This window comes from Grammomys surdaster, unplaced genomic scaffold (genome assembly GCF_004785775.1).
Source record: "Grammomys surdaster isolate TR1022 unplaced genomic scaffold, NIH_TR_1.0 214, whole genome shotgun sequence".
NCBI lineage: Eukaryota > Metazoa > Chordata > Mammalia > Rodentia > Muridae > Grammomys > Grammomys surdaster.
Window position 1 is genome coordinate 613,810 of NW_021604659.1, and position 22,656 is coordinate 636,465.

The window sequence follows — 22,656 nt, forward strand, 5'->3', positions numbered from 1 at the left end:
CAGAGGCAGAGGCAGAGGCAGAGGCAGAGGCAGAGGCAGAGGCAGAGACAGAGAGGCAGAGGCAGGAGGATTACGAACTGGACAGCCTAACTTATACCTTGGGACTGCAGAGATGGCTTAGCAGTTAACAGTGCTCTTGCAAAGGACTCAGGTTCAGTTTCCAGCACCCACATGGTGGCTCACAGCCATCTGAAAGCCCAGTTCCAAGAATATGATGCCCTCCTCTAGCTTCTTTGGGTACTAGGCATCTGTGGTATACATATAAACATGAGGAAAAGACACTCATAAAAAAAATCAATACTTTTTTTCCCCCCAAAAAATTCTTAATTATTGGCTAGAAAAGAGGCTAGGGTTTTTGAGAGAGTTAGTCTGAGAAGGACCAGAGAGACAGCTCAGCAGTTACGGGCATTTACCACCAGAACTGATGATGACTGGGGTTTGATTCTCAGAACTCACATGGGAAAGGAGAAACCAACTTCTGTAAGACCTCTGACCTGCATACATGTAGACACATGCACACACAAATACACACACGCAAACACATACACGCACACACTACCACCACCATCACCACCACCACCACCACCACAAGAGCTATATAAAAGAGAATGCTATGTTTTGATGTGATGTCATCAATACAGCCCCCGTTTATCAAACATCGTGGTTTCTAAAATGCTCCTTTGAAGGGAGGTGTGCATTCAAAGTGAACGACTCCAAGTTCCTGCCCACAACAAGACACTTGCTCCTTGATCAGTCTGCACAGCAGCTGGGTTCAGGGTGACAGATAGGTATCCTGCTTAATCCAGAACAGAACAGTAAATTTGTCACACTGCCAGCGGACAGAGAAAAACCATTGAGGATGTGAAAAAGAGGAAATGGGCTTTGGCACTGGAAACCTTCCCCACAGGAGAAGGGCCAAATGGATACAAGCGGTGCCCACGTATGCATTTTAAAACAGTCAAAGAACTGCTGAATACACATCAAATTTCCTTCTCCTCTTTCCAATATAGAAGTTTTTAAGCACTGAGGAAACAGATACAGGCCTGTCAATAGCCAAGATTTACTGAAAGAGGGTGCAGGCTTGGAACCAGCGTCTGAAAGACAGCTACATAGACAAATCACAGACTCCTCAGTCAAAGGAATGGTATGATTTACCAGTTAAAAGAATGCTCAGAAGCATGCGAGATAGGCTGGAGAGATACAGGAAAGAATGCAAACAGTGAGGTTTGAAGGGCTGTGAATTACTTGCATTAATCATCTCTGAAGTGTGCTTGAACCGGACATCCGGGCATCTGAAGGCCACCACAGATGCAGGGATATGAAGTTGATCGACTAAGTCAATCAAGATGTAGGCCACTCCAAGTCAATACTCTCTAGCAGATTTGAAAGGAGCATCCACTATCTTAGCCAAACAATGGTGATACTCTCTGTACTTTATGTCTAAACGAAATATAAACCATGGAGAAAGCTATGTAAGGAGGAGAAGGTTTTAGATCACCACAGGCAACCGTAACCAATAATAAAGAGCCCTCTGCCGTGCAGGAGGAAATAGAGATTGTTTTTGTCCTAAAAGTTCGATCAATTCAGGAAGTGACTCACTTATGCTTACCCTGCAGTCAGTCATCTCATTCTGATCCGAATGACTGAGGCAACCCATCTCCAAATGTGATGCTCCAGATTTTCCTCAAGCATGTCTTTAATGGCAAGATGTAAATGTCTCCGAAACAGTCATGATAACAGAAAATGAGACAAAAGCTGTGTGGGACCACAGGCTGCCCCTCGGATGCCTTGACATCTCAGTGGTGACTTCAGGTCTCTCAAGATGCCCTGGTTTGGGAGTTGCTGATTTGACATTGTTTCCCAGGAGTACCACTCTCAGGTTGCAACTTACTGTATGTCTAACTGTCAGTTCTGCTATGCATCAAATGGGCTGGTAGCTCACACATATTTAATTAAATGTCAGAAATTGCAACAACTGTGGTCATGGAAATCCACTGGACATCCAATGGGTAGGGGGCACCTTGCTGCAATGAGTAGGTTCTAGGCACCTTGCTGCAATGAGTAGATTCTAGTATTTTTGAAGAGGCCCTCTCCAGAAAATATAAGCCAGTATTTCATCTAACATCAGCACGTGACAATTGTGTGTTCAGGTGCAGAAGAACAAAACACCAAATGAGCCTCATCCTCATCAAGAAATATGCTAAGGGTCTCAAGCGCCCATTTCCTTAAAGAGGTCTGAGACTGTGGGGCTTGCTCTACACTATTTTTTGACATGATTACTTGTGACTTCAGAGTGCTCCCCTCTCCCCTTCCCTCCCCTTTCTTTCTCCATCTACTTCCCCCTCCCCCTTCCTCCCTCCTTCTTGACTCCTTAGATAATGACAGCAGCCTCCCAGCTCATGTCCCTTTGTAGCTCCTCACCTGCTAGTCCTCCTTTTGTGGTCACCTCAGGACCACTCTAGACTCACAGAGCCTGTGGCTGGTCCCCTTGGTAGAGCCCAGCATCTCAAACTCTCGACCTGCTCCTCTCTTGGGAAAGGTTGAAAGCAATGCCAGGACAGAGAGAGATTTTTAGCTCTGCCACATATGATTGAAGAGCTCTGAACAGAAGAAACACTTCATGGTGAAAGGGAATGCTCAAGTGTGTCTTTCCAGGTATAAGAAAAACGCCTGCCTCTAACTCATTCATTGGCACCTATGCTTAGCTCTTAGTGGGACTCATATCCAAACAGCTTTTTAGATAACTGAATAAAGTAAACCCCAACTCTGTAAAATTTTTTGGCTAACAATCTCTACATTCTTCATTCTTCCCAAAGGCACTTACACACTGGGAAAAACATTCTTTCCCGATCTCTCAGCATGGAACATGGCACGCTGACACCGTGCACTTGAGTTCCTTACTGTGGGTAAAAAAAACGTAAGATTCCTTACTCTGCCTTGAGAAAAGCTGCTTCACAGAGTTCTAATCTAAAAAAAAAAAAAAAAGCTGAAGTGTATTTGGGTCATCTACCGTGTCTAAAGCGTATGCCATATCAATGCATATAAAGAATCATGAAATGTATTAATATCATAACACAGGGTATAGCGCAGCTGAAAGAACACTTAAGCTCAGTGCAGAACAGATGGGGTGGTTTTCTCTTTTGCAGGCAGTACTCAGCAGCCTGAACTCTGCTCTGGTCTCAGGAAGAGGTCATCTGGACAACGCATGATCAAAAATGCTTTCTTCCCAGAGTAGGGGTCTCCCTGCCCTCTTGGATCCTCCATGAGCCTGGCATCAGAGCAGGTGACACAAGACTCCAATATGATCTGCCCTAGCATTGAAATCTGCAGGATGACATGTGGGCTCTGGGATGTTCTAAGCTATTTTAAGGGGTGACATGCATGGTAAGTGTCTGCTGGCCTTAGAGGCTGAGGACTACAGGCCACATCCTTACTAAAAGCTTCCTGAGGCCTGATCTTGATCAAAGCTCAAGTTATGGCTTCTTGGACCCCTGTTCATTTTCTGAGCCTTGTTTGCTAGAAAAGTTGGTTCTTCAGTGTTGGTTTTGAAAGCTGTCCAGAAGATGTCTGTGAAGTTTCTTTTCTCACTGAGCTAACCAGAGTCATACTGGATCATGTGTTGTCAAGAGCCAGGACTCATGCACCCAGAATTTAACATAAGAAATCCTTGTCAATACCTACTCTTTGGAAAGAGCTGTCTGCTCTTTCATGCCTGAATATGGTTAACTTGAGTTAACATGAGCATATCACAGAAATGACAGGATGTGACTTCAGAGGCTAGATCCTAAAGACATGGTGGCTTCTTGCTTTCTCATGGATCTTGCTCTCTGGGAGGAAGGCAGATGTCGGTCATTGTGTTGGTTAGATTTCCTTTGCTGCAATAAAACATGATGACCAAAGATAACTTGAGGAGGAAAGGGCTTGTTTTTATCTTACGTTTCAAAGTCCACTGAAAGGAAGCCAGAGAAGGAACTCAATACAGGACCATCGAGGCAGGAACTGAAGCAGAGGCCGTGGAAGAATGTTGCATATTGGCTTGCTCCTCAAGGTTTGCTCAGCCTGCCTTTTTATACTACCCAGGACCACCTATCCAGGGGTAGTACCTCACTCAGTGAGCTGGGCCCTCTCACATCAATCATTAATCAAGAAAATGCCCTACGTACTTGCCACAGGCACTCTGATAGAGGCATTTTCTCAGTTGAGGTTCCTCTTCCAGGTGACTCTAGCTTGTGTCAAGCTAATAAGATCTAATCTGGACAGCCATCAAGACCTTAGAATGGTGTCTGCATGCAGGACGTAAGCAAGTAAGTAAGGCCACTGTGCATACCCAACCTCAGCTTGCCAGCTATGGAAGGAGACCTTACAGTCCCACCCAAGCCTTCAGTTGAGATGGGATAAATTTTCCAGTCACATTCTAGAATACAGAAAAGGAGAGAAGTGCTGAAGACCACACAATCACATAGTACCCGGGTATGTGTGCTTCCCTGTCTCTCTCCTAGGCACTATCCACTATCCTAATGCCTCTGCTTAAGGCAGAAGAGGTATGGTCGTCTCAGGGTCTCTTGCTCTGCTATTTGCACCGATGACCACTGTTTATGCAGCTTAGCGACCAGTACTCAATGCTCATACTTTCTAGGTTTTAAAATTGTACACTAGCAAGCCCAGGGATGGAAGTGCCGAGCTCCATGGACCCATGCCCACATTTTATGATCTACAATTCAAGGGATGTTATTGGAAACTTGCCTGGATTGTCCTGCGGGTGTTTGTATGGCTTATAGGCATGTCCAAGTTGCTTCCTGAGGGCCACATGCATCTTAAGACATGCAAGAATGAAGCACAACACATTTGTAAATGACAACATTGCATTGCAATGAGCAAAGGCTGGACACCCCTGTACAATATCAGATACTGCATAAACAGTGCTAAGAAAAGTGAGCAGAAAGAAACAAACTGTGCTTCATGGTAAAAATGTCTGCTAATCTCATGTTTGCTCCATCTCATGGTGTATTTGTGTATTGTGTTCATGTGTGTCCATGTGTGAGTAGGCGTGTACATCTACCTATTTGTGCACATGTGGAACCCAGAGGTCAATGTCAGGAATCTTCCTCTAGCACTTTCCACTTATTTTTAACTTGTACTTATTTATATATTATGTATATAGTAAACCACATTACTTACTTTTGCATGTCTGTGTATGTGTGTGAGGGTTCAAGGCCAGGGGACAACTTAAGAGACTCAAATTCTCTTCCTCCACCATGTGGAGCCCAGGATTGAACTAAGATCAGCAGACTTGGCATCAAGCACCTTGTAGATTGAATAAGAATGTCCCTCATAGGCTCATATGTTTGAATGCCTGGTCCCTAGTTGCTGGGCTTTTAAGGAAGGATTAGGAGGTATGGCCTTGTTGAGGGAAGTGTGTCACTAGCTTTGAGGTTTCAAAAGCCCATACCAGGCACAGTCTCTTTCTACCTCATGCTTGTGGATAAGAAGTAAACTCTCAGCTACTGCTCCAGCACTGTCTGCCTGCCTGCCTGCCTGCCTGCATGCCTGCCTGCATGCCTGCCTGCATGCCTATCTGCCTGCCTTCCTGCATGCCTGCCTGCCTGCCTGCATGCCTGCCTGCATGCCTGCTGCTATTCTTCCCACTATGATGACCATGGACTAAGCTTCCCAAGTAAATGCTTTCTTTTGTAGTTGCCTTGGTCATGGTGTCACCTCACAGCAATTGACTAGTAAGTAAGATACACCTTTACCCAATGATCTATCCTGCTGGGCTTCCCCTTTATGTTTTGGAGGCAGGGTCTCTCACTAAACCTGAAGCTCTTAAATTAGCCCATACAGACTGGACAGTAAGACCCAGTGATCATCCTGTCTCTGTCTCCCTGCACTGGGGTTACAGACACATGCCACCTGTTTGGCTTCTTACGTAGATGATGGGGATTTGAACTCAGGCCCTCCTGCTTGCAGAGAAACACTCTAGCCACTGAGCCGCTCCCTAGCCCTTACCTCATGTCTTGCTATCATCTTGCTCTCCTTCCCTATCCTCCATATTGTAAGCAGCCGTGCCTGTATTCCTATAACTGTCTCCACAGACTGCATAAACAAAGTCGAAAGTCTGTCCTCACATGCTCTTTTAATTTGTACAGACACTCACTTTCCAAAGACATCTTCTGCCTGACACCGCGACTAAATCTATTTTCACGCATCTTGACACAGTGTTTAAACTCCACCCAAATGTGCCCTGTACTCGTTATGGGTGTTTTTCCAGTGTAAGCTTTCTACAGGGATGTCCCCTCCTGGAGCCAGGCCCCACACTGACTGCTGGATACAATTTGACTGACTGGAGCCACACCAACCTGACTGCTGGACACATTTTGATTCTATGGGGACTTCATCAGAAATAAAACAATAGGAAACAAAGGCAAGCAATTGGGTCCCCTTCTGAATGTTAACCTCAAATTCCAGAGCCATCTGAGATCCTGCAGAGAAACAGAATCATAAGTTGTGTGTGATATAGACCCTCTGTGAAAGGAAAACGGAAAGGCTGGGAAAATGGCTTAGGTTAAAGTATTGGCCACATAAGCATGGAGGTCTGAGCCCGAGCCACAGAACATTTATAAAAATCAAGGCCAGTGCTGGGGAGGAGACAGGAGGACCCTGGGACTCCTCTGGCCAGCCAATCTGACCAAAGCAGGGAATTCTGGGTCAACTGACACACCCTGTCTCAAAAAAAAATTTGAGGAATGATACTTGATGTTGTCTTTTTAACACACACACACACACACACACACACACACACACACTATCCAACATGAGATTACTTTGTCAAGATTTTTCTCAGAGTAAAGCTCTCTAGAATGAATTTAAAGTGATTTTCAAATCAGAAGCTGATTCGCAAAACATTTCATAATTGGGATTCTCCCCGACTCCTAGCAGGAAGCTAAAGATAGCTTTGCTTCCTGAGGTGTTTCCACCGTGCCCCTGCACTGTGCCCCTAGGTGGTGCCCAGTTCCAGGAAGGCCACCCGATGTGGCCTCCCCATAGGGTAAGGCCATCCCTGACAGTAGATAACAAGAGGGAGAAAACACTAGGGATTTTGGGGCTTTGCCATTACTCACGCCAAAGGAATGGCATGCCATTCCACGCCAGCTCAAGGGCCCACTCTCCAGGCCTCTGCCCCAGGGCAGGGGTGCTGGAAGGGAAAGCTACCAAAGGTTCCAGGCAGCCACAGCTGCCCATAGAGCTGCTGGCTCTGGGTCAGCACATTCACTTGGCCAACTCCAGTGTCCTCAGCCAGAGGCTAAGAAGCCTGAGCTGTGAAGTTCTGAGTGGGAAAACAGAGATGGAACAGCCAGGGGGTTGGGGAGAAGGTGGGGAGGGGAGCCAGGGCAAGTGGCTATGGAGGAAAACACCCACCTTGCCACCTGCTTTGGTCTCCTCTACAGGTGACAGGGAGAATCAGGGAGCAGGAATACAGACCTCTCGTGGCAAAGTGGAGCTCTTCAAAAGCAAACCCAGGGCAGACTTACCATGTGTGGCAGAGGTAGTCTAGGGGCAGAGTTGGGACAACCTTCCAGCCAAAATGCCAGAAATGGCCCCTAATGAACAGTGAAGCTCCTATAACACATGGAAAAAAGAAATCAGGGTGCCTGGAAAGAGAAGGCTTCAGGCCCATGTGGATGACCAAGGGTCAGGATAGCCAGCCCCTTCCTACAGGAGGTTGCAAACCAGGGCAGACAGATGTGAGAGCTAGATTTCACGTCAAATGAGGACTGCAGGAGTGGGGTGTTGGTCCACCCAAGAGTACAACACACAAGCGCCCTGTTTCTTAGGTAAACAAGAATGAAGGAGAACACAACAATGGTCCATAAGACTGTTCCATCACTCAGCGGCCCGGCAAACCACTATCAGCTAGCGCAGTCCTACAAAACCTCAGTTATTGGTGGTTTTTTTTTTCAAAGAGTACTCTTGAAATTAGACCACACCACAGACAATGTGTCCTGGCTGGCTCCATCCAGCTGCGTCCCTCCAGTGCTTTCTTGACTAGGGAGAGGAGCACAGATAGCACTTTGGAATTTCCCACAGTGACCATCTCTTTGGGCTCAGTTGCTGTGCTCTCCTATCCTCTTGGCTACCCTCGTGTCCTCCTCTATAGCAAAAGAGCCTGACCTCATTCTTGGGACCCTACAAAAGCCTCCAGAGTTCTAGCCCTGGCCACATGTTGAGATTCCTACTGGAGCTTTGTAAAGCCCCCAACTTCCTGTCCTTCCTGTAAAACTCCACAGCAAGTGCTCGAGGGACAGGGAAATACCCTGGAGACTCTAATAAACAACTCAACAGCCTCTTTCAGTTTGAATTTTTTAATGGCATAAAATCATAGGAAAAATAACCAAAATTCACTACACGGGTGCTCCTTTGGCAATGTACAGATGGAAGGACAGGTACAATCCTCGGGTCACACTGTTATCTCCAGAGACCTCACTCTGATTTCAGCTCCCCCAGGCCTGAGGACTGTTCCCTGTGCTCTCCCCACTGTATCGGTGAACCACACCACCTGAGGAGAATGCAGACTGTGGGGTGCCCTGAGGGAGCCATCTGTCATCTGCTCTTACCCCACTGCTATGAGCTTGAGTGTAGCCCCTGAAGGTTCACTTGCCAATGGGTGAAGCACACGGTTTGCATGGGGCTGATTTTATCCCTGACCACAAGGAGGACATGTGAGCTCAAGCCAGGAAAAATAGCAGTTAACCCTGCACATGGATGAAACTTTGAAGAGGGCCCACTGTCCCAGCCTGGCCTTTCAGAGCAAGAAGGCTCTAATTGGGGTTAGTCTATACTCAATTGTAGGTTGACTTTCTATTGGGATATGCTGTCTCCTTCAATAAGGAGGTCTGGATGGGAGGCTGCTGGAGACCACTGAGACACCAAGGACTGAGGTGAGAGGTCACAGGGCCTGGATGGACCTATGTGGGCTTAGGTCCTGTTGTTCCTGAACTCTCAGCTCCTTCAGCCAGTTAGTGATCGTGATCATGACCTGAAAGGAACTTGACCATATTTCGCCTCTCACCTGCCTTGGCACTCTGACACAAAGCTGGTGACAGACTCTGGGTCTAAATAGCCAGATGAGACTGTTGGGCAAACCTCTCATAAAGCAAAAACGGGAGTAGGTGACTCCATTCGTCGGTTGCCTGAAAGTGTGCAGAAAGTGTGCTTCTCATTATGTTAGGACATCTGTGGAAGGCAAGTGAGGAACAGAAGGGCAACTGTCTTTCTTTTCCTATTTCAAGCAATACCTTTCTGGGCCGGTTCTTCCGTGTGTGATGTGAGTTCAAATATAGGTGTACAAAAAAAACCCGCACTCTACCAGCAGCTGAGGTTACATCACACACACGCCTGCTAAGGCTGAGACCCAAGAGAGAAGGCAGCTGCTTGCTATTCTCAGGGATAGATTTCCCCATGTAGCACTTTGTGCTGGTCCTCACTTAGCCAGACTTGGTGTTTGCTTCTTGCTTCCCAAATTCTAGTCTGGGTAAAGCAGAGGGAGGTACTTGCCCATGTGGACAGTCATGCCTCTACCAGCTCTCTGGCAACCTGGCTTTGAGGATGAAGAACAGAACCAACAGATTGAACCTTAAGTGAGACCCCATCAGAGATTCCACACAGAGACAGAGAGCACTCAAGCCCAGGGTCTCTCTTTTCAGTGAGTCTTGGCCTCCTGGAGGGAGTTTCTAGCTCTAACCATTGCATCCTAACCTAGTTACCAGTAACTAGTGATTCCATTGCCGATATACCCTCTAAGCCCATTACACTTGAACAGTCAAACGTTCAAGTGATGAGCTCAGAGCAGTCACCCTGGTATGGCCACCCTCTCCACCTTCCTGTTTAAAAAAACAATTGGTAATTGAGCCTGCTCACTCCAGCTTCCAAGATCCCAAGCCACAAGGAAAGGATGCCACACTTCTGCAGCTATCAATCCCTGTTACCCTGCAAATGGAAAAGAAGCTGAGGCTAAGCAAAGTAGCCAGGATCCATCTCATCGATCTCTGCCCAGCGCACAACCCTATCCCTTCAGGATGTGCATTTGAATAAAACAAACAATAAATCATTTGCCAAACAAAGCACACTGTGCTCAAGACACATACCCAGGCTGCTGTTGAGACTCCTCCTGGAGGCACTATGCTGGATGGAAAACATTCCCCACAGAATAGTCTGAGCGTCACTTAGGCAGAGCAGAGCAGATAGAGAGGTGGATACAGAGCCCAGGATCTCACCTTCAGGTCCCGCTCAAGGATGCACCTCAGCTGGACACAGGATGGGCCTCATTTTCTGAGGCCCAGGAGCGTGAACAGTGTTTCAGGTTTAGGGAGCAGGGGATGAGGGATCAATCTACCCAGCTCATAATGGGAGACAGACATTGAAGTCCTGATCCCTGAAGTGTGCCATGGGGTCCCAGGTAAGACTTATTTTTCTTAACTGCCTCTGTTGCCACACCCCATATCTAAATAGGGAGATGAAACACACTACATCCTAGGCGGAGGAAGGCAAGAGGTGACTTCGGTTGTTGGCAAACGGAAAGATTCATACAGAAAATCTATTTCTGGTGACGTTAAAATAAATGAGGAAAGTCATTGAGAAAATAACTAGAGAAAAATGGGACTGCTGCATCAACATGCAATGAATTCAAACTCATATGCACAGATGCCGGGCTATGTCTGTGTTTCAGACCTAGAGACTGCCCTGTGTGGATGGGCAGGTACCTGGGTCAGGGTGGGCTGACAGAGCAAGGACTGAAGAAGAACCTAGAGGCATCAGGGCTGACCACCATGACTTTGGACAAGGGGGCCCAGCCTTCAGAGAGCTTCCTGTCTCCTGACATACAGTAGGCAGCACCTACATTTCTGTTCAGTCAGTTCTTAGGAATTGTACACTCATATTCATTCCACAAGCCAAACCTCTTCTCGTGGGCTCCCTTCCTGCTCCCGCTGTGATTCTGTCTCTTTGACACCAGCCAGGGTGTTATGAGTGCCGTTGACATCCTCCTTCCTCATAACCTTCCCAGAGGGCTCACTCCTACTTCTACACAGATTTCCTCCAGTTTCAAAGGAAACTTAAATGTAGACTCCTGGATAGGCTAGGGGGAAGGGGATGAAAGTCATGGATGCTAGGGCAAATGAAAATTTCAGGGTTGTCCCCCAGAGGGGTCAAAGTTCACCACTAGAAACTTTATGGGCCTATTTGTAGCAGCTTTGCTTGTGGAAGCAGGTAGACCCTGTGACTCTGAGGTGCCCATGTCTCTGATATGATAGGTTTTGCTGAATCTTAATAAGATAAACAGGTTAGCCCAGAGAGGCAGTTTTGAGTTAAGGGCTCTCTGCTTCTGTTAAACAGATGCAACCCCCACCTAGAAGAGTCAAGTGCTGGAACTGTGTACCCCACATCCTACAACCTGGCCTCATTCTTGGCCTTTGAACTAGCATCTGCTCCAGGGACACCTGGTCACCCTAGCCAGAACCTCTAGGTCTTGGTTCTTAGTGCACCTCTGACTGGTGTCATGACATAGCCTAGGAACTCAGCCTGCAGCCTCAGTCTCCCTAAACCAACCTCTGCTCTGGGTCACACCTATAGCCATCAGCTCTTTCCTTAGTCTGCAGCCACACACTGCAAACATAGGCCATAAACCAATGCACTCGGTTTTTAAAACCATGCACGGCAAGTGCTTTACTTACTGAGTCATCCTCCTAGCCCCAAATTTCTAGGTTTCATGATGGGGAGGGGTCACTCAAGACTCTTCAACCTATGAAAAGAGGTCTGCAAACATGTTTCTACAGAAAGAACTGCCAATGCTCCAGACTCTCCACGGGAGGGAGGCACTGGTATCTCGGGCGGGTTCAGACTGTTGGCTGGTCTCCCTGAGATTGCTAAGCCCCAAAGCACTGTCTTTTCCTATTCCTCTCTGACCCTGCTCCAGCTAGCTGCATCCAGACACCTGCTGTTCCCCAGGCAGGAGAGGCCACTTCCCACTGTGAGGCAAGCTTACAGAAGCCTCTCTGTCTGAAATACTTCAGTTCTGTTGGCTGCCAAGAAAATGTTCACACCCAAACCTGCCCTACTCAGTGAAGCCTTCCAGTTCTCCACAGGCCCATTCCACCTGTTCTGCCCCACCTCTGCACTGGATCACCCCTCTGCCTCCCTTGGGGAGGTAACTTCCATATCCCTGGGGACCAGGGACATTCATAGGACAGGCACTGTCCTAAATGGCAGTACTAAGCATGCTGTGTGTACAGTCTAAGTATTCAATAAAGATTTAAGCGTTGCATTTGTCTCTTCTTATAGACCATCAAACACTGCTAGCATTTGGGGGAAAACTCAGAAAGAGCCCTTAAAATATTTCCAGATTGCTAAGAACAGACCTAACTCCGCTCAACACAGTGCAAAATTATTAAATTTCTGATTCTTGCACTTTTATATTACATTCGAACCCAAGTTGGAGCTTTGCTTTAAAAAAAAAAAAAAGCTTAAGTGAGGAGGCTGGTGACATCACCAACAGAGGACTGCTATGTTAAAGCCTGCTATGTGGGCAAAAAGAAATGTATTGAATTACTGATGCATTTGATCAAGAGTCGCTAGGAGCTCAGGCAAAGAACACTAAGTCAACAGCGGCTGGAAGTTAAGGACAGGGTGACTGGCTGTGTCAGAGCACCCCCATCTAGCACTTAAGTGTCTTCTGTTGATGTAGGCTGCTTTTAGGTCCAGGGAAACCACTCTCGGAAGAAAGCAGTCAGGAACAACGGTTCCTTACATTCGTAACAATGCAGGATAATGTGGCTAGAGACCGGGAGGGGTTTTTGTTTTGGTTTTATCTGTGAACGGCACAGTACAATCAGAACTATGGAGGAGTTTTATCTACGAAGCTAAATATTTTATGCTCTTTGAGAGAACATTTGCAAGCTTTGTGTTCATTAAAGGAAGTACCCTACAGCAACGATTTGCTGGCCTAGACTGAGTGTCTGTGCACCTTTGAATGCAACAGACAGGACATATACCTTCTGGCTGCTTATTAAATCACACTGACTGCCTCCCCTGTAACTAGAAGAGGGCTTCTACGTTGGAGAACCAAGGTGTTTTGGCCTGGATTCTATGCCTGATGCAACCGTGTGCCACCATGTTTTCTAGAACCATCTCAGGACATTCCAGAATCTTCTTCTTAGGTGTGTCCAAGAATTAAGACTTCACACTCCCTCTGAAAGAGTATGTGCAGGAATGAGAAAAAGAAGCTTGGTCCTTGAGAGTCTAGCTCTCTGCTTCATTACCTAGAGCAATCGCCTCCCTCTTTTCCTCTCTCCTCCCTCAGCCCCATCTCTCTCCTCCCTGTTTTGTAGAAGATCAGGGTGAAGGGAAACTGGGGTGAAGGGAGAAAGATTGGAGAGAAACTTGGACAAGAAGTGCTCTCAGCTGGACTTGTTCCCCCAGGGGGGTCCCCTTGGGTCTCTAAGGGACCTGGAAAGCAGTCTAGGGCATTTTTTTAGAAGGAAGCACTTTACCCACGGAGGAAGCTAGAGTCTTTCTCACTTCTCTCCTCAAAACAACTAGCCCATGATCCACAGTATGTTCTAGAACACATGACCAATATGGAACTGTTACAATGGTCTTCAACATGTGAGTTTGACTCCTTTGGGGGTCAAATGACCTTTCACACAGATTACCTAATACTATTGTAAAACACAGATTATTTACATTAGGATTTCCAAGAGTAGCAAAATAATAGTTATGAAGTAGCAATCAAAATAACTTTGTGGTTGGGGGAGGATCACCACAACATGAGGAGCTATATTAAAGGGTCACAACATTGGGAAGGCTGAGAACCACTGGGCTAGGGCAAGGCCACTTGTGGGAAATTGTGCCATGAGAAAAAATGGACTGCTGGTATCTTCAAAGCCTGATCAGAGCCCTTGTCTGTGTCTGCCTCCATGTGCCCTTCTCTACCTACAGGGAAATGGGCTGCCTCCAAGACTCAAAGATCAGCATCTCCAGAGGAGACTTGGCCCTCCCTATGGGTGGAAATCCACCTGTGTGGGGAATCCCAATAACAAAACTAAATAGAAGCTGGTTCCTGTGATGGGAATTTCATACAGACAGGTGGAGACAAGAAGGGAGGCCTCCAGGCAGAGCATCAAATCCTGCAGGTGGGCATCCAGCTTTGGGGCTGGCCTCTTTGAGCTGGAGAAGAAAGGAAGGTCAAAGCTGGCAGAGCTTCACAAGATACCCATGGCAGATAGAGCTCCCCACTTCCAGGCCCCATAGAGGGGCAGCTTGCTCTCAGAACAGCACTTGGGCTTGTTGGCCTTGAGTCAAGGTCAGGGCCTTGTGTACAGAGAGCACGCAGCCCTCAGAGCAAACTGTTTAGAGGCTGGCTCGGGAGACACAGCCTGGAAACTCCAGCTCCTTGGAGTGGGAGACAAAATAAAATGACACATTCTAAAGGCTACTTGTCATAATATACTGCAATCAAGCATCCATCCAAACAAAAATCCAGAAAGCTAGTAGAGGAAAAAAATGGAACTAATTTTCTTCTCAGTACAAATGGTGACTAATGTCCAGCTGGGAGAATCTAAATAGATCCAAGTCCTAACAAAAATTATGTCTGTTTCTTGACTAGAAACCCAGCACCTGCCCCAAGGACATGGTGACGGAGACTTGGACACCCTCAAGCTCTTAGTTCAAGTGAGAAGGCCCCTGATTGATCTGCAAGCAGAAGCCAAGTTTTTGCTCTTCGTCCTCTCCACTGCACCAGAACCTTTGAATCCAGGTCCATCTCCTGTTCTAAAGACTGAATCACCGGGCTGTGGGGATGGCTTAGTAGGCGTTTACCATATGAGCATAACTACCTGAGTTTGGATCCCCAGCTCCCATGTAAAAGACCAAGTGTGGTGGCATGTACCTGTAACCCAAACACTGCGATACATAGAGACAAGGGGGTCCTTGAGACTCAGTAGCCCATCAATCTAGACAAAACAATGAGCTTCAGGCCAGTGAGAGGCCCTGGCTCAATAAACAAGACAGAGGGTAGGAGAGATGGCTCAGTGACTAAGAGCACTTGCTGCTGTTGTAGAAACCTGGTTCAATTCCCAGCACTCATTTGGCAGCTTACAACCGCCTTTAACTCCAGTTCCAGAGGATCGGACCCTGGTGGGCATGAGGCAAGTATGTAGTGCGCATACAACAAACATGGGCAAAGTACTCACACACATAGTATAAAATCAGCATCTTTTTAGAAGATGGAGAAATGACACCAGACACCTTCGAACCTCAGACAAGGACATATGCAGGTAAGTATTCCTGTGAGTGTGCACATGTGAGCAAACACACACACACACACACACACACACACATACACACACACACACAAGGGGTGGGAGAGAAAGAGACAGGGTAGAAGAAGAGTCACACCTGCTCAGGTTCATATCGGAGGATCACATCCTTCTGACACCATCATTCCACCTCAGAGTGCTTGCCCAGAGCCCCAGTTTGTGCCATCTCCCTCAGGAAACAAAGACCTGTTTGTTCTATTGGTGGCTCTGTTCCAGGCAGGGTGACATGGCTGAAGAGCGCTTGGCCTCCTATACCGTTCCTGTTCCTGCACAGACTCCCACACCACTGCCTCTGCTCCCTTTGCCCATGCACTCTTTCTCTTCATACCCCAAACATCCTGAATCTTGGGTACCCTGTAATAGTCTGGCCATTCCCGAGCAGATGCAGAATCACACATCTACTGCAGGAGCTCATGAAACTGTCATCCCCACACTGGACTGTCTAAGTGATCAGAGACTGTGATGCCCACACTGAGACCAGAGGCCCACACAAACTTCCCAATCAATACACCACTCTTTACCCCAGTCTACTGACACCCAAACATCTGACTACAGCACAGCACAGCTAAGGACCAATTTTCAAATGAGTTTCCTTACTCTTGATAGAGTTTCTGTCTGTTTGCAGAGAGAGAGAGGGAAAAAAAAACACAAAACCTCCCTATTGTTATCAATACTTGATACCAATTCTGTAACAAGCTAGATTAAATGAATTCTTGCTTGTATTTAAAAATGATTTTTAAAATAAGTAACCATCCTTTAAAACTACTTTACATGGCCTCTCCTTTATTGGGAATCAATATAAAAGGATATGTTAATTTGTTTTTCTGAATTACGTGGCTAAAAGTTTTTTATTTCATAAGCTTCACCAAACCCTTTGAAGTATTTATTTATGTAGCTGAAAGAAAGAAACCCATATTTGTGGCAGAGAGCCAGATGCAGTGAGTACAGAGGCTGTGAACCACATCAAAAGTCCCTGTGTGGCACACCTGGATGGGGCGGACTCCAACCCGTGAGATTTGTGGAGCAGCAACAAGACCTGAGAAAAGGAAAGGGGGCTAGGTGGTAATTCCCAAAAGGAGGACCCCCCCAGCTGCATCCAGCATCAGCCTCCACCATCTGCCTCTCCTGGAGAATTAGAAACATTTCATATTCCTACCACCTTAGGTGTGGTTTATACGTCCCAACCATCTGGAGGGCAGGTGGAATCTACTCAGAGAGCCCCCAGAGCAGTGGTTCTCAGCCTTCCTAATGCTGCGACCCTTTTCTACAGTTCCTCATACTGTGGTGACTGTCTATCATAAAATTATTTCATTGTTACTTCATAACTACAGTTTTGCTACTGTTAGGAATTGGGATGCAAGTATCTGATATGTAGGATATCTGATATGTAGGATATCTGATATGCAACTCAAAAGAAGTCACAACTGGAACCACTGCCCTAGTACCTGGAGAGGTTCAGAGATGTTCCAGAGCTGACCTATTCTTTGGAGGAGAAGAAGAGTTAAGCCCAGAGCGTTTAGGAGTCATCCACAGCTTCATTGTTTTATGTTATGGTTGAAAGGCTGACCTTATACCCCGATTCCACATCTTTCCTTCTGGGCTACACTGCCTCTTGGTGCGGTTGCCTCGTTTCTGCCTGGCTTCACACCCAGCCTGGTTTAATTCAGGCCATAAGCCTAGGTTAACGTCCACAGACAGCAAGTTGTAGTTTTGCCTCATGGATCACTAACACCAGAATCAGTGGTGCATGATGGGGAATGAATTCGCTCCTGGTGCACCATGAGTGAAAGCACTATGAGATTAAATAGCTAAATTATGCAAAGTTTACATAATTGTTCAGCTCATTGAGCAATAATTAAAGTTGCCTAATACGCCACATCATATTGATCCCAACACTTCTTTCAAGTAGTACACAGAGAAAGACTCTATCCACTAACGTGATTTTGTTCACTTGCTGGACAACCTGGAGAGTCATTTCTCAGATACTATCTACCTTTTTAGAGGCAGTGTCTCTTGTTGACATGACTCATCAAATAGGCTAGACTATCAACCTCAGCAAGTCCAAGAGATGCGCTGTCTCTGCCTCCCCAGAGCTGGGATAACAAGTGTGCAGCACCACACCTGCCATGCTATATGTAGATTCTGGGTCTTGAACTTGGGTCGTCTTGCTTATAAGGCAAACACTGTCCCACTAAGCCATCTCCCTGGTCCCATGTTGGTTTCTACCATGTGCGATGTATATAGCATTAGGTATTTTAGGAAACATATCTGGTTTCCTAGGTGTTGATCACATGCTTGCTAATGTATGTGTATCCTCTGACTTCATCCCAGCAGCCATGCAAAGTAGTGATGGTCAGTCTACTCCTGAGAACTGAGCATCATTGTCTGAACTTAAGTCATTTAAATAAGACCACACCAGAGGCAGGATTCAAATCCAAGTCTAAACCCAAAGTCCAAGGTCTCAGAAACATACCCTTTATTGTCAGCCTGGTAGAAGAGCTGAACTGTTAAAACAAATCAACTAGAAACCTAAAAGAGACTTGAACAAGTAATTTAGAATAGGGCCAAATGTCCTTCCATAGAACCAAGAGGATCCAGAGAGGTTTTGGGAAGGCTAAGACATGTGACAAACTGAGCTGGAGGCTGAAAAGGCTCCATGTCTTACGGTCTAGAGAGTTGGAGGGCCTTTGGGGAGACCAGGCCACAGCTTTATTTGCTAGGAAACAGCAAGCCAACGATGACCTACATTGCACAGGGCTTTCTCAAGTGACTCTCAGGTGCTGAGAGGCCAGACTCTCTCCTTTAACAGCTACATTCCCTTCTGTTTCAGAGCAGAGCCTCCCCAGGTGAGACCCAAACACCATAAATGAGAAAATGAATCAGCAAGGGAAGAGAACGCATGTAGTTCCAGTTCCCCCACTGTCTCCAAACTTGCCTCCTTGGGAAGTCCTGTAGGTTCTCTTTGATCCAGTATCCCCTTAAGAACTGGCCCTGCCTCTCCTTTATGGTTTGCCTCCTCTTTCCATGATCCAGTGCACATCAATACACATCGAAACAGACATCTTTGGAAAGCGCAGAAGCTCATTCACACCAACACACATGCTCCAGAGAGCCTTACACATAAGCACACATGCTCCAGAGAGTCTTACTTCATCACCAGTTCCTCCACTCAACAACAGCCAGCAAGAGACTGCTTCCAAAGACTGAGCTCACAGTCCAGTCCTAACCTAAGCCCCTGGTCAGCATCCCTTTTGGAAGCAGAAAGGAGGCTAGTGCATTCCGAAGGCTGAAGAAAGCATTAGAAATTGGGTAGGTGTGTGGAGTCGTGGGGGTGGGGGTGGCGATGGAGGCATCCCTTTGATAGGACATGTTAATGGTGAGATTGTTGCCCTAGAAGAAAATACCAGGTGCTCTGCAGAACGTACCTCAGCCTACAAATTTGTCTCTGACCAGCAGGGGCGTGGTTTCAATAAAAGTCCTCAGAGATGGAGCCATGAGGACCAAGGAGGGACAGTCAGGCACAGAAGCACAATCTGACCTACTGAAATGGATTCATGCCCCTTCCCATACCTCTCTGTACTTCCTCTTCGTTAAAAGATTTGCATGGCGAATGCCTGGAGCCGAGCAGATCTCTCCCAGGACAGAGTTTCAAGGGCAGTTTCAAGTCTTCCTCCAGGCTATCTGAGGTGATAGGGCTGCTGACCCAGGAGCGTGCTGGGCCAAGTGTGCCTCCACAGCAGAGATCAATGAGTTTCCAGGCTGGGAACCAATGACCAGCTCTGTTCTAACCTTGTGGCCAGACAGGGGCTCCAGGAAGCATTCAAGGACAATACCTCCCTTACTGAAACTTCAGGGCTGATTTGCTTGAGGGGTTCTGGATTATCAAATCCAGTTTATCCAGTGACCTGGCCTTTCAGTAAGGCAAACAGCTGCTACCAACTTCCAAACCAGAAAACTGTTGGGTTGTGTGAAGGGGTAGTGACGATCCACAGATAGCAGTAATCCCAAGGGACAAGCACCTGGGCCTCAACCTGGCATTTAGAAGACAGAAACCCTCTCCATGACAACGTGGACCCCACCTTTTAGGCAAATCAACACCTGGCCTTTTGTTTCCCCAGGGCCTTGAACTTGCACTGAGAGACCCAGCCTCCATCTGTTGTCTTTGTCCTGAAAGCAGAGGGACCTTAGCAACCACCAGCAGCTCACAGTTTCATGCCCCCTTTGGCTTAGTCCCTCAGCTTTGGAAAACCATTCCCACCCTCATTCCTCAGCTCCACTTTAACTAAGCATAGTTTTTTACGTTGTAGGAAAATAAATGCATAAACATCCTTGCAAAGGTGTCCAGGCACCTTGGGTCACGAGGCACTTAGGTACAAGGACATTACTGACTGGGCAAGAGACACGGTCATTTCTAGAACACATGAGCACCCTTTGCTGGTCTTCCTTCAAACTCTCTGACACAGTCAAGGCTCCATTTTCTTCCTGTAGTTTCTGAGGTTCCAACACTTACAGAGTCATTGTAACTCAATATAAACCTGCAGGCATCACACTCTAACCTTTCTAGAATGATACTTCATGACTGGAAAGAATTTAGGTCAGGTCCAGTCCTTAGTCCTCAGGCTTGGCTCTACCTCATTACCCTGTGGGTCTCCAAGCCTTCCCCAGATGGTCCCAGGAAACACCAAGATGGGTACCGCTGGCCTTTGGCTCTAAGACCTCCTCAGGTCCGCCCCCCACCCCCCAAATGGACTTGCAATTCCTGGCGTCAGACCTAGCTACCAGCCAGGTTTCCCCACCTCGACCATGAATCCCCAACTGACTGGGAAGGCACCCGGCCCTAGACCGGTCGCCAGCATCCCCGCAGCGCCCCCGCTGCACCGGGAGTTGGCGCAACTCGAGTCACTTTCTGGAAAAGCTCCAGTCTTAAGCCCTGCGTGCGCAGCCCCCAACACACCGGTTGGCACCCCCTCCCATTTCCACTGCGTTCACACACGTCCCTGGGTTGCTTTCCTCTTCCCACGGTCGCCACCCGCAGACACACACCCTCTGTGTAGCTGTTCACGGAAAGAGCTGCCGAGGTGGTAACCAAGTTCGGACCGCGCCTCCGGCAGGTAGCCGGGGTCGCAAGGTCTCCATTCGATAGCACCCTGTGCGCTAGGAAGATGGCAAAGACTTAGCTCGGACGCAGCTCCCGGACACGACCCGTCCCTCCCTGGCAGTGGCCCAGGTTATCCAATGTGCACCGGGAGCACGGCCACCCACCCGCCCTCACCGCGCCACTCACCTCCCAGGGACCGGTGCTGTCGCGCCTATCGCTCCTCCGCGGCGACTCCACATCTCCCGGGCACCCGCCCGCCGCGCTGCGCTCCCGGGCGCCCGCTGTCCCCGCCGGCGCGAGGGAGGGTCGTGGGGACGCGTGGGCAGTGAGGTACCTACGCTGCCGGCGACTTCTCCCGCAGCCCGCAGCCCGCAGCCCGCAGCCCGCAGCCCGTAGCCCGTAACTCGTAACCCGCAGTCGTCAGCCCTCAGGCTTACAGGAGAGCAGGAAATCTGTCTGGCCCGGTCCGGCAGCCACCAGCACTGGGCTAGGTCTCGGGCTCCGGCTCCGGCTCCGGCTCCGGCTCCAGCTCCTCGGCGGGGGCGGGGCCCTGGCGCTGCAAGGGGCGACGGCGACGCCTGGTGCCTGGCTCTGGGAGCGCACCGCGGGCGCCCACTCTCCTGGAGCTTTGGCCTTTACACTGGGAGGATGCAGTCACATGCTGTCTCTGGGGAGCCCTCTCCTGGCACTCTGACTGTACAATGTATCAGGGAGGGTCCCAAAAGGCGATGACACTCAGACAAGCCGTAAAGAAGACTCAAGGTCCCTCCTATTCAGCCTTAGCCCTGGACTCCACAAAGTAGTGTGGCGCTTTAGGTCTCGCAACTGGTAAAGCAGGGAGGTACCCCTGGTAACAGCCCTGCTTCAGAGAAGTTAGCAGAGCTGAGAAATGTCTTAGACACTTCCTCCCAGAAAAGGGTGTGCGGGCGCCCCATCGTGGGTGCTGAAGGGTATACAAATAGTAAGAAATGTCTGTCGAAATTAAACACACAAGAAGCAGAGCACAGTACGGGGACCAGATCTGCTGCTCTGGGGACTTATTTCATAGTGGTTTAGTTTGGACTATAAATGAAATCCAGCCTGACACAACCTAGAATTGAGTCTCAAGAGGAAATAATCTAGATCAGGTTGGGCTTCAGGCATGCCCACTGTGGGTTGTTAATTGATAAAGGGAATCTCATCCCACTGTGGGCAGCACCATTCCCTAAGACAAGGGTCCTGAACAGTGTGAGAGAGGCTAGATGACATTGGGCAAGCAAGGGTGTGCTTAATCTATTTGCTCTTGACTTTGTAGGTGATGTCTGAAGTTTCCTCCTGGACTTCCCTGAAATACTTAACTAACTTGGAGTTGTAAGTCAAAGAAATCATTTCTTCCAGAACTTACTCCCCCCACCCCCCGCCCAGGTTATTTTTTTTCCTCAGCAACAGAAATAAAACTAGAAAAAGGACATCCTGACTGGGAGGCAGAAAGCACAGCAAAGCCGTGGTGTTCATCTTGGTTCTGAACCTTTTTGGTCAAGCCAGGGCATAGCCTCATGGAGATGCTGTTTCTGTGTTGGGAACCTAGCTTGTAGAACTTATAAATGAAGGAGGGGATAAATGAAGGAACAGCAAGAAAGAGGCGTGCATAGGATGTTACCTCACCCTGTGTTTTACTGCTGTTACTGCTGCAGAGCCAAGCTGGCTTACAAGATGATGATTTCAAAGAGCCACCTTAAGCCAAAGACTTAATTTCAAAGACTCTTAAGTCGGCCGGGGCCTGTATTGGACAGAGCTGTAGACTGGAAGCCTGAAGAGCTACGGAACCCTCCAGAGCGCTAAGAATGTTCTTCCTTTCCCATGGTTCCAGGACCCAAGCTCGGTCTTCCTTCTCTGCTGGGAAACTGGATCTTCCTCTTCCTTTCCTACCTCACCTAGCCCTGCTCCTGGGGGCTTCTCCAGAGCTGTAACACCTTCGTGTGCACATCATTCAGAAGCATGAGGCCTTCCAGACACCTGCAAGCTCAGTTCTTCTGGTGCCTTCTGCCAGTTCAGCCCCAGTCCTTTCTCTTGCCTTCTGGGCCTTGACTCTGCCTCTGTGCATCTTGAATGCAGTCCCTTCTCTTTCTCTCTGTGCTTGCCTCTCCTGTGACAGCGCTGTCCTCTGACATCAGACCCCTGTGTAAAAACCTCGAGTAAACCTGACTGCAG

At 48.0% G+C, this 22,656-nt stretch overlaps 1 protein-coding gene across 2 annotated transcripts in view; it reads right to left on the reverse strand.

The window, feature by feature from the left end:
• Positions 1–20,715, reverse strand: part of Ptpre (protein tyrosine phosphatase receptor type E) — a 150,791-nt gene extending 130,076 nt beyond the window's left edge. Inside the window, exon 1 of one of the 2 annotated variants that reach the window (XM_028772531.1) lies at positions 20,653–20,715. In XM_028772531.1, the coding sequence (XP_028628364.1) occupies positions 20,653–20,705 (53 nt within the window). In that variant the 5' untranslated portion in view covers positions 20,706–20,715. The remainder of the gene's footprint in view (positions 1–20,652) is intronic. The other variant, XM_028772533.1, reaches the window with a different exon arrangement.
• Between the last annotated feature and the right edge of the window lie 1,941 nt (positions 20,716–22,656).